The 12,834-nt window shown below is 41.6% G+C and overlaps 2 protein-coding genes across 2 annotated transcripts in view; one reads left to right on the top strand and one right to left on the bottom strand.

The window, feature by feature from the left end:
* cavin1b (caveolae associated protein 1b) overlaps positions 1-2,543 on the top strand; it is a 16,102-nt gene extending 13,559 nt beyond the window's left edge. The window contains exon 2 of the mRNA XM_030770101.1: positions 1,527-2,543. Coding sequence (XP_030625961.1) covers positions 1,527-2,384 — 858 coding nt within the window. The 3' untranslated portion in view covers positions 2,385-2,543. The remainder of the gene's footprint in view (positions 1-1,526) is intronic.
* Positions 2,544-7,230: 4,687 nt separating this feature from the next.
* Positions 7,231-12,511, bottom strand: syt5b (synaptotagmin Vb). The gene is made up of 8 exons (XM_030770102.1): positions 12,280-12,511; positions 10,588-10,769; positions 10,162-10,257; positions 9,774-9,941; positions 9,024-9,191; positions 8,198-8,315; positions 7,790-7,923; positions 7,231-7,440 (listed from the first exon to the last, which is right to left on the bottom strand). Exons 1-8 carry the CDS (start codon positions 12,509-12,511, stop codon positions 7,231-7,233), a joined length of 1,308 nt encoding a protein of 435 aa, XP_030625962.1.
* Positions 12,512-12,834: the final 323 nt, after the last annotated feature.

Raw genomic sequence — 12,834 nt, forward strand, 5'->3', positions numbered from 1 at the left:
TACACACACATTTGCATTTGTGAGACTTTGTGGGATTATATATGCGTGTGTGCGTATGGGTGTGTGTGTATGTGCGTGTGTGTGTGTGCGCACGCGCGTGTGTGTGTGTGTGTGTGTGTGTGTGTGTGTGTGTACGTGTGTGTCTGTATGTGCGTGTGAGTGTGTGTGAGTGTGTATTCATGTGTGCACTGTGTGCTGATGCTGTAAGTGGACAACTCACAGTTTGCGTGGTGTGGTCCATAAAACCCCCTTGAATCATACTTGTTTACCATAGCATTATAGTCCACTGGCAGTTTAACCGTGGTGTGACCCAGTCATAACACACCCCTCGGGCCAGCAGAGACCTGTGTAGAGATAACAGTGCCAATGTGGTGTCTGCTCTATATAAGCTGTGATGCTTAGGGGGCTTCATATAGTGCTTCACTTGACGAGGGGCAGCTCATGATTAGATAATAAACTACGCTTTAATGAACTGAGTCACTTTAATGAACTGAGTCACTTTAATGAACTGAATCACTTTAATGAACTGAATCATGACTCGTTTTGTGCAGTTGGTGGAGGGATGAACTATTATGACAAGACTGTTAACAGGGCATAAATAATGTGTGTTTGTGTGTGTGTGTGTGTGTGTGTGTGTGTGTGTGTGTATGTGTGTGTGTGTGTGTGTGTGTGTATTTGTAAGTGTTTAAGTGTTTTGTGGGTTGATGGGTCGATGTGAGGGGTGTGTGTGTGTGTGTGCATCTGTGTGTGCATCTGTGTGTGTGTGCATCTGTGTGTGTGTGTGAGTGTCAGGCTCTGGGTCACTATCACCGGTTGTGGAGACCCTGAACAATAGGGCTATTAAGCAGGATAAATAAAGAAAACATGTTAATTGTTCTTGGCAAGTCTTGCGTCGGGGGGGAATCCTGTTGCATGACTCAGACAGAGGGTGGGGTTTATTCACAGAGGAGAGAAAAGACAAAGGTGGAAAAATGTTAAGTGAGTGATAGTGGAGTGGAAGGATGGAAATGGAACAAGGGAAAGGGTGATGAAGCAAAGTTGGAAGAAGATGTGTGGAGGACATGCCTGCTGTTATCGCACCTTCTGCAGAAATATCTCAACTTCCCCTGTAAAAAACCGCCACACACACACACACACACACACACACACACACACACACACACACACACACTCATCTTCACATATCCTCACCTCTGTGCGCTCTTCTCTTTTGTTTATTCCTCTGTCCACTTAGGCCTCAGACCCCCTCAGATACTCAGGGACATTTGGCAGCACTGGTACTTCTGATTGCTAAAAAACCATTAACAGAAGCCGATTTATTTCTTAAGCGTATCTATCCGTCTTCTCTGCATCCAGAATCCAAACATAACTGACTTGACTTTGCAGACTTTCCAAACATGATGGTCTTACTAAAGTAATACTAAGACAGTTGTCTAATTGTCTTTGCCCCGTAATATATGCATACCGTGTGTGTGTGTGTGTTGTAATTAATTTCCCCTGATTAACCCTGCTACATCTCGTTTCAGGATGAGGTGAAACTTCCCTCCAGAGTGACCGTAGCCAAATCCATGAAGGTTCCAGAGCCAGTGGAGGGGGAGGTTCCGCCGGAGCAGAGAGCGGCTTTAGAGGAGGGTGGAGAAGATGGTGAGAAGGCTCAGATAGAGCTTTCATCAGACGAGGAGGTGGAGATTGAGGAGACCATCGAGGAGACACGAGCAGAACGCATCAAACGCAGCAGTCTGCAGCGTGTCCAGAACATCAAAACCGTCTTCTCTAAGGAGAAGATGGAGAAGACCAAACAAAAAACCAAAGAAAACCTGGAAAAAACGAAACAGAAGACCAAAGAGAACTTGGAAAAGACTCGTCTGAAGACCAGAGAGAACCTGGAGAAGACGAAACAGAAGACGAAAGAGAACCTGGAGAAAACCCGACAAAAGACAAAGGAGAATCTGGAGAAGACGCGCCACAACATCGAGAAGAAGATGGGCAAGCTCGGCACCCGTATGTCCGTGAACCCCGAACGCAAGGAGAAGATGAAGACCTCCCGAGACAAGGTGAAGAAGTCTTTCACGCCCGATCATGTCATCTACGCCCGTTCCAAAACCGCCGTGTACAAGGTCCCGCCTTTCACCTTCCATGTGAAAAAGATCCGTGAGGGACAGGTGGAGGTTCAGGGCACGGAGATGGTGGAGGTGAGCGGAGAAGCGGATGTGGAGGAGAACGGAGGAATGGAAGGTGGAGAGGATGACGAGATGGAGATGGAAGGAGGGGAGACTGGAGAGATGTTGACCGAGGACGGCCCCGAGATGCAGATGCTACACGAGATGGCTGAAGACTCGGAGCTAGTGCTGGAGGAACATGACCATGACAGAGATAGTGACTGAGAGAGAGAGAGAGAGCGAGAGAGAGAGAGAGAGAGAGAGAGAGAGAGGGAGGGAGAGAGAGAGTCTGTGTGAATGTATAAGGGAGGGTTGGATATAATGGAACAGTGCTGGTCAGTTTTCACCAGTACAGCCATTAAATAACCTGGGTAAAAGTGTGTGTGTGTGTGTGTGTGTATGTTTGTGTGTGTTTGTGTGTGTGTGGGAGGGGGTGGGGGGGGGATGGGGGGTGGGGGTTATGGAAGATCTTCAGAGGTTATAGCCAGGTCATTGGAGTCCTGGCTGGACAAGGGCACAAGGGTAGAGGGGCAGTTATTGTTTTTTCTGGGGGGCGGGGGGGGGGGGGGGGGGTGGGGGGTGGACACAAGAACTGTCTCCTAGGAGATGGCAGAATCAGCCAATGGGATAATGAAAAGGCTAGACAAATTCATGGGTCAACATTGCAACTGAAGGTGATGAAATAGAGAGTTAGAAGGAAGAGTTGGAAGGAAGTTGTGAAAGCGAAATATTTGACATCCCAACTGAAGGATTTGGGGTAAAGGGTTGTATGAGCCGGAGGAAGTGTTCTTATTTGTGAAAGATTTTTCATCTTTGTTATAAATGTACTATGATCACAAATGCACCAAGACTTAGTCTATGGTCTACAGTCTACACTCTACAGTCTGCAGTCCTAACTTCACCTATTAAAACTAGATAGGAGATGGAAAAAAAAAAAAAAACTCCTAAGCTTCTAATCTTTAATTTTTGCATCTCTTCATGTTAGGGTCATTTGTACTATACATTTTGTACCATTTTTTTTCTTCAATGGCGTCGCAAATCTTTAAGTTTGTGTTCCCACATAAAAAAAAAATCTGTGTGTCTTTTATTCTTTTTTTTTTCCTATTTTTTTGGGTGAGGTGGGGGGTGGGGGTGGGGGGGCAGAATCGTAATGTCTGAGTTTGACACGATGACACTGAACAGAGAGGGGGAGGGGGTGAGGGGGGGGGGGATGCTAGGAAAGAAATTTTGTAATTCTGAGGCAGTGTAGAACATCTTTTAACAACACAGACGTGGGAGAATGCACTACTTATTCTTACATATCTCTAAAGGAGGTGTTACTGCCTCTTAAACAAATTACGTCTTCGTCGCTGATCATGCGTTTACCCGGTGACCTGACTGGGAAACTTCCAGCAATAGTGTTGTAAGCATTAGAATTAAATATCATATCTGAGCATAGTACCATTTAAACATCTTTTTGTTTTCTATCTCTCAGTGTATAACTGCAGATGCACTCCATAAGTTACAAACCAGGCTTAGCCATATAATGGTATAATGTCTGTAATTTCGTCAGTGAAGTGCCACCTTGTGGTCATACTTGGAGGTGCTTATCTCTGTACCCAAACCAAGAAAAGCACCAAGGTGAAAGAAAAGAAAAAAAAAGAAGAAAAGAAGAAGAAAAAAAGCAGTCACTGGTTAGAACGTCCTAAAAAACGATCTTGTCATGTGATCACAGATGAAAGTGCATTCTCAAATATTACAAGCACAACATAAAAAACAAATGAGCAAACATATACATATGGTTTGAGATGCAAGACAGAAGATATGGCACACAGTCACTGACAACACACAGCACCACACAGCATAGTGAAGGAGCTTCAAGAATTAAAGAGAGATGTCTCTGGAATCACAGATGTCTTAACACAGAACATTTGCTAAAATATTTTTCTATAGTACGCAGTACTGCTCATTTCTTTATCATGGCCAAGTGAGGGCCATAATGTCAGGTGGATGATGTTAATAAAATAGAAACTAGAGAAACAGCATGTGAGATAATCTTTTTTTTTTGTCAGTCCCTTGTGATCTGCTCCTCATTGAAGCTCAGACTTTGGGACATTCAGTCTTGATGAAAACCCAGTAGATTGAGGAAAACCTGTTTCAGTGTCTGTGCAATGCAGCAGATCAGATGTGCAGACATCCCTTCAATGAAAGCCAGAGCCATGGAATATTCTGGACCCCGGTTCTACACAATCTGGGCTCTTTTATTAAACACATTAAAAACTTTTTTTTTTTAATGACTCAATGATTTTCACTGAGAAGGTGTTGTGTCCAGGGAAAGCCAGACGCCATCAGTGGACCATTATAATTTCTTTCAGTTTACACGAAGACACTACAGTAATGTCCAAGAAATGTAAATATAGTTATAATGTGAATCCTTGCCAATACAGAGAGCGCAGATTTCAGCCAGCCTTACTGCCTTTCTGTTTTAATTTACTGCAGAAGTAATTCATTGTACCATGAATCAACAGCTGCATCTTCTTCCGTTTTTGTTTTTTTTCTTCTTTTGTAATAACATGTTTTGATTTAATCTGGTTCTGCTTTTTTTTTCTTTTCTTTTTGGTAGTGTAGTGTTTTTTTATATATATTTTGCTTGTGTAGCTTTTGAAGCATTTGGATTCTATCTTATGTACTGACGCACTGCCTAACCACTAATGTTTTAATAAAAGTAATCTGATTCACATTTAACATTTTATCCTTTCAGTAATGACTGGCTGCTTAAAATTCAACCTTAAGTGAACGGTCTTTTTATCACGGACCTCACATCATTACTTTTCACATATCAGTACTGTGATTTATCTACAGTAAAAAAAATGTCAACTGGATATTGGAGAGGAACTTTGAAGTATTCCAGAACACCCTGGAAACAGAGATATAGAGATATAGCCGCGTGTTTGCTGCAAAATACATCTCTCTCTTTTTTTTTTTTCTTTATCGCAGTGGATATTCACTAAAATAGTATTTCCATCTGATATCGTCACTAGACTTAAGTGCTGAGGCTGAGGTAAGCCAGTGCAGGGAGGTTGTTTTTTTTTTTTTTTTTTTTTAGAACAAAGTCGATTAAACTGAAAGGGCAGAGACGGTATTAAATGGGATATATTTACAGTTTTTGCTCTGAAGAGGAAAAAAAAATATATAAATCTTTCTACATATATATATATATGGAAAGACTTAATCCTCCAGCGGTGTGTGTGTGTGTGTGTGTGTGTGTGTGTGTGCCCGTGTGTGTGTGTGTATGTGTGTGCGTGTGTGCGTGTGTGTGTATGTGTGTGCGTGTGTGCGTGTGTGTGTATGTGTGTGTGTGTGTGTGTGTGTGTGTGTGAGATATCCTCTTGTATCTATAATTTGCATCATGCCACATGTTAATATACTGGGATTTTACCTCTGCAGATAGAAAGGGACGGAGGAAGAGGGAGAGAGTGAGATGGTGAAGGGCAAAGACAGGGAGATTTTCATCACGTTAACTGACGTGAACGTTGGTGGACATGTAATACAGCAGTGCTGTGCTCAGTTTTAAATATCTTACTCAACACGTTTCGTAGCTGGCCGCATTGCTTGATTCACTTTTTCATTACGAAAAAAGTAGAACTCAAGCATGTAAGACGTTTGATTGACAATTACTAGCTCCTTAACTCCAGCCAATAACAAGTTCTCTCGCACAATTCATTATTGTGTGGTACACAAAAATTGTTGGATATGTGCTGTAATTACGTACAGCATATGATCTCTGTAAAAGAACTTAACAAGAAATTTCTGTCGTAGTTTGTAGCAGCCTCTTCTGTCTGTTGCAAAATGGTTTAAGTGTCATTCTTCAAGCCAGTTGATGTGCAGTGAACTGGCATTAGTTTTAAATTGGGTGACTCAGAAGCTAACTGGTTAACCATTAGCATCTCAAGGTTTTCACTGTAGCCAAACAAAACTAAAACACATCAGACATGATATTTCTGCCTTTGCAATAATTTGTAGAACATATCAAACACTTACACATTCGCAACTGACTTTAATTAGTGTTTCTTATACACTTAATGTAACTGCGGACAGGAAACATTTTTTTAGCTGTAGTGTTAGCAAGATAACATTAGCTCAGCAACCTGGCTGGCTAACAGAGGACCAGGAGCAGTTTTCTCTCTCTCTCTCTCTCTCTCTCTCTCTCTCTCTTTCTCTTTCTTCTCTCTCTCTCTTTTTTCTCGTCTCATCTCCTTGAGAGACTGACAGAGGCAGTGGGCTTGAAACAATATCTGCTTTATTTCCATTGGTTGGTCATGCAAAAATATCAGAGTATAATAGTTTTATTTTTATTTGCATATATGCCTAGTGACACATACAAAACCGCCACACATCACAACGTTCCAATCCTCCTTAAAAACTCCAAGTAGAAATATGAAATGTTAGCCATGCAAGCAATTCCGTGATGCTTTTTTTTTTTTTTTTTCTTTTTGACTTTGAATTTGAACACAGCTGTAGACTGAAATGTCTGTACGCTCAACACCAGCACCGAGAGCCACAGGAAAAAGTCATGGGATGCTTCCATAAGTCCACAAAGTTTTTTTTTTGGTTTTTTTTTATAAGAAAAGACATTCAAAAACAGAATGAACATACACTACTATTGACAACTCATTTAAATAAATCACACAAATCATTTAAATAAAAGACAATAAAACCCAATCTTTAAACGACACACACTGAACAATAGCTTGACAAAGATTTACCAACAACAACAAAAAAAAAACAAACCTACCCTCAGGGGAAACAGAAAAACAACTAAATGAACCTTCAACTAAAATGAATTTCTATGGCGAACAGGGAGGTCATTTAAAACACTTTTTTTTTTTTTTTTTTTAAAACATGCATAGGTCAGTCAAGTAATAATCAGCTTTAAGATGGTAGACCATAATTAGAACTGTTGCGCGATTTGGTACTTGCAGAATCACTTGCTTTAATATGTGACTGTTGAATATGAAGTCTTAGGTTACGCAGTGGGTTTGGGTTTAACGTGGGAGGTGAAGCTGTTGGGGGGGTCTAGTGATGATTGTTTTTAGCGATGGGGTGCTTTCAGGGCTGCATCCACTTCCTCCTCCGGCTGGAGGGTGTGCCACTGGGCAACAGGACGCCTCGGATTGGCTAACATCTCTGACCAGTGTTTCAGGCCAACCCCTGTGGCACCATATCCAATGAAGGTTTTACCAATTGGGTCGTTACTTCCAAGCTTGTCATAGTCGTAAACAGTGATGAGGAGCTGTACTTTCTGTATGAGGACAAAAAAAGGTGTTAGTGAGGACCAGAGATTCTGTTACACTGCTCAGTTTCATTGTTCTTGAACAAAGACAATAACGTGAATTGTAAATATATATGTATATATATATTTGTGTGTGTGTTTATGTGTGTGTGTGTGTGTATGTGTAGGTATATGTATGTGTGTGTGTGTATATATATACGCACACACACACACACACACACACATATTTATATAAAAGAAGTAAGTATATAAGTGTATAAGATGTAAGATAAGATATTTCAGGAGCAAAGTAGCTTGTCTGATTTGTGTTTCATTCTCTGGTGTTGGAACTGATGGGACAAGTATGACGGTGTTTTACCTGTATCTGCTCAAACGGAATCTCAAAACTGAAGCTCTCGTTGAAGTACGGGTTCAGGGTGTTCTTCTTCACCGTTGTCTTCTTCTTCTTCAGACGTTTGCCATTGTGCTGTAACACAATCTTCACAAATGGATCTGGAGTGGACAGAATGGGCGGAATTATTTTTGTGGCCCGTGCATGTGAATACGATGATGTCTGCGCTTTAATGTCATATTGATATTCAATACAAACACTGCCTGCGGATATCTGATTAAACGTGGGATTTATGTAAGAGGAGAAAATCCAATCTCATGTGTTTTCATGTTTACGTGAAAGACTCATAAGAAGATACGGAATATTTGTTGTTACTGGGGCATTAGAATGAAAATAAAAAAGAAGGTGGATTGAAACAATGAAACATCCTGGCACCTGATAAACCACCCACATCCATCTTCTTTAGATTCTTGGCTTCCATGATGTTAACGGTGAGTTTTCCCGCTGTGGGGACGTAGCGCAGAGAGATGCAGATGTCTCCCAGTCTCTCTTGCTGTAACACATGGAGAGGGCTGTATTACTCATCTCATTTTGATTTGTTTGGCAGGTAAGGTTGTATTAATAAAGTCGTTTTGATTACTCTGGATCTTCTCTACAGGGAGTCTCTTGGTCTTTCTAATAATAACACTGATGAAACAGATGGCTTTTTCTTTTTTTCTTTTTGTATGTTATTGCTTTTTTTCTTTTTTAATCCAATTTAAAAAAAAGAAAAGAAAAGAAAAGAAACCCTTTGTCCACAGTCAGACTGTTGTTGGATTTTCTTGTGATTTTACAAGTAAATGAACCGGAGCAAAAGCGCGCTTGGAGAAAAGCTTTATTTGGTGGTGGTGGAATCCGGCAGCACGTCTGCTTGCGCCAAAGCTTAACTCAGAGAACTGTTACCGTGATCGGCCTTTTATACCATGAAGCAAACAGACAATAGGTTTACTATGTTGCTTGATGCAAATCAGAATCTAGGTGTTAATGCTAAATTCCCTTTTGTCTGTGATGGCTGCCATTTGCCCATTACCGGTTGTATTTTGCTCTTGGCTCTAACAGTAACGCGGCGCCAAAGGTGTGAAGCTTTCTTTGTATCCATGGTAATAAGACCATCAGGTTAAACAGTTCTCCTATCATGAACCATGTCTGTTCAGACGTCACTATAATCTTACACTGTACAACACTTTCAGATGAAGCACAATGAAAGGAAGAAGTCACCCACCTCTTCTTTCTCCGCATTTTCCAGGTCTCTCCATTCGTGTAGAGGCTGTCCCAGGTCCACGCTGTTCATGGGAATCTTTATCTGACCAATCACATCATGTTTGCCAAAGCGATCAAAGTCAAACACCTGAAGGACCAGAGTCTTTCCTCCCAGTTCAGCGTAAGGGATCTGAAACAGGGAACCAGGAAGAGAAAGAGAGAGAGAGAGCGAGAGAGAGAGAGAGAGAGAGAGAGAGAGAGAGAGAGAGTGAGTGAGTGAGTGAGTGCCAAACAGTCACTCAGTGATCATGGGTTCTAAACTGTATCCCAGCAGTGTCAGTGTAATTGATTAATTTCAAATGTGTTTCTTTCTCCTGCTGTTTGTGCTAAAACTTGACTTTCAAGTCATAATTAAATAGCCTATTACAAAAGAACTCCTTGGCGCGGCAGTCCAAAAAATGCATTGTGCTGATTTCTGATATCTTCAGGGATGCCTTGACAGCTGTCAATCAGAGAATGACAAACAAACTGGTGTGGGGAAGCAGAGACTTCTGGGAATTTAGGATTTTAGATAGGTAGAGACAACACCGTGAGACATCAATATTAACTGCTACAGAGACACAGATGGGGAGAGAGAGAGAGTAAGAGAGAGAGAGAGAGAGAGAGAGAGAGAGAGAGAAGGTAAATTCCCTCATTACATACATTTATTACACATGCACACACACATACATGCACACACACACACATGCACACAGTCTGATCGAGGGCAAACCTTAAAAGTGAAGGTCTCATTGAAGACCGGGCACAGATTTTTCCGTTGCACTTTGGTCTCAAACTTTTTCTTCTTATCTGGCAGCAAGTAGACTTTGACATAGGGGTCTGAAGTGCCCCCAATATCCATGGCGGCCAGGTCTTGTGCTTGAAGTATACCCACGATGAGCTACAGAGAGAAATCAATTATAATTATTAAAAAGAAAAAAAGAATAACTGAGGAACTATGACATTAGATTAAGTAAATATTGTTTCACTCACAGACAACCTTGAACAGACCCTGAACCGTGACGTTAACGGTCGTTTGACAATACCAACCAACATGCCTGACAATATCTCAGCATACCCTACTGCACCTGATACCAGTAAACAATGACATTAAGGTTGACCTGGGCATCAGTGAAGTTGTAGTCCAAGGTGAACTCCAGTTTGCCCACGTTCTCCTGTTCCTCTTTCTCCTCCTCTCCTTCCTTTTTCTCACCCTCCTCCTGGAGGAGAGAAATAATAGTAGTGAACTCCAGTATCTGGACTCTCACTCTCTCTGACTGGACTGGATTGGATTTAAGGACAGTGTGATAGATGAAATGACACAGAGTGTATCACTTGCAGTCTAATTACAGTAAATGTGAAAATTTGTAGCCTAATCAGAGTGGATGTAAGAACCTTTAGCCTAATTGCAGTGGATGTAATATTACGCTACTGTTGTAAAAGCAATTATCTTTAAGTGTGCTCACTAAAAATCCTTTTTTTTTATGTAGAAGCAGGAATCACAGCAGGGTTTTTTGTTTTTGTTTGTTTGTTTTTTTCTGTCTTACTTTTGGGCCTCCTTCTCCTTGACCCTCCTCTGCCCCTTTCCTCCTGCGACCTCCTCCCTTCCTCTCTCTGGCTTTCTTGGATTTCTTCTTTTTTCCGAAGCATTTTTTGAAGACGCAGTAAGCGAAACAGCCCACCAGAAGCAGGACCACAACAACTATGGCACCCACTGCCCACATGGGCACTGCAGAGGCAAAGAAAAAAAAAACAGGTCAGTCACCATGGCAACCAGTGAAAACCCACAGCAGAGAAGCAGCTCTGAGCGCTTATGTCACGACTTGACTAGATGCCTGTACTCTATTGTACCAAGCAATAAGTCAGGCCTTGATTACTGTACAGCAAGCTGATAGCGAGTTTGATATTCCATTGCCAGAACCTCTCGTTTCACTTGTATCAGATTTCACCCTGATGTCTCTGTCCACAATTTCTACAATTCTACAAACAGTCCAAGACGGCACTCTCTAACACAGGTAAAATAAATGGAAACTTTACAGTAACATTAACATAAAAAAAGGGAATAAAAAAAAGCACTGTTGTTCTAAATGGTCCGCTGAGGTTAGCTATCACTGTCCAGAGGTGAGCTACTGTCACACCAGGTGGTCTGGAGGTTGACTATATAAATGGAAGGTGAATGTTGTGGATGAGGTGTCAGAAAACATAGTAGAAACTGGCAGTGGATTATCAGCAGGGCTGTGATAGGCCAGACAATAGAACTGCTATGTAGCAGGACAGTATTTCACAGAAGCCTGCAAAATATCTATATATGTGTGTATATAGCCATGCAGGACATATTATAATATAGACACATGGGACATGGTTTATTTAAAGCACACAAACACAAAGTGTCTCTCGCTACATCTACAGAGGGAATCACACCGCAGGTGGAAGCTCAATTAGGCCGTGCCACTGTATCAAAGCGGATTTGGAGTCTAAGCTTGGGGATTATACAGAAGGTGAGGCGACGATATCTGTGAAAGTTAAGATGTGAATGGACTTACTTTTCTCACCGTGCCCTGTTCATAAATGAGAAGGAAATGACATTAGATTCATGGCTGTGAGAACTGGGAGATGTAGATGATGGGACATTCTATGACAACGTGTAGATAGCTCACACTGTTGTTTTACCCTGTGGTATAAGTTATGACAGAAAGTTAAAACACAACTTTTTTTCCAAAGCTACCCAATCTGAACCCCCTTTCGTAATATATATATACCGACCATCTCACTGTCTTTGCTTGCTCTTGTCCTTTGTCTACAACAGCATTTAAGTCCATGTGTTACCAGATACATTACAGAGGATTAGAAGCTCTCAGTGTGGCTCTGAAGATTACTGTGAGGTTAAGCGTCTGCTGTAGAGGTGAATAAATGTCTGCATTAAATGCTCAGGTTGAGCACAGTAACATGACCAGAGTTGGTCCGTCTACCCACCCCCCACCCCCCCTCCTTTCTGTAATAACCCGTGTTTGTGTTTTAGCTGTCTCCTGTGAATTTAATCAGAAATGGATAAAAAAAAAAATAATAATAAAAAGCACAATGGAGCAAAGTGAATTGAAGTGATTGTAAACAAATTGATATGAAATGAATGAGCATGGCTTTTAACAAAGACAAAGAAAGGACTTTGCTGAGCTCTGATGGGCAACATTTCATTTTACGTTTGTGTTATGGATTTTCTAAAGCATTTGGTGAACACTCACGGGTTAAATGTCCCATTTCGTTCATGAATTTCGTCTTCATGTTCTCAAAGTTGTGGTGGTGTGGTGGTGGTGCTAGGTGATGATGGTGATGATAATGTTCATGTTCCTCCGGCTCTGGGATTGGCTCTGGTTCCAGTTCCGGTTCCGGTTCCGGTTCTGGTTCTGGTTCCGGTTCTGGTTCAGATGGCTCTGCCGCCCGTCGAAGGCGGGCCCCAACACTGGCCAGCCTCATGTCTGCTGAAATGCAGTGCGTGAAACTTAGAGACACAACGTATATCCGCAAGCATTCTCTCTGACATTAAGCTAACCTGGGTTGCTATGACAACGTCACGACGCCTCAAGGTTTTAGCAGTTGCCAAGTACTTCAAATATCGGAACAAAATACTCACACCTCAAAGCATCTGCCATACTCGGCATTTTACACACAGCGGAGTTTATGGCTTACCAAGACTGATGAAACAACCAAGAAGCATTGAGTCAGTGAAAAAGTCAAAAGAGAATGGCTAGAATTATGCCACGCTACCATTAGACCACAAATGGGAAAATAACTACAGA

This window comes from Chanos chanos, chromosome 3, assembly GCF_902362185.1.
Source record: "Chanos chanos chromosome 3, fChaCha1.1, whole genome shotgun sequence".
NCBI lineage: Eukaryota > Metazoa > Chordata > Actinopteri > Gonorynchiformes > Chanidae > Chanos > Chanos chanos.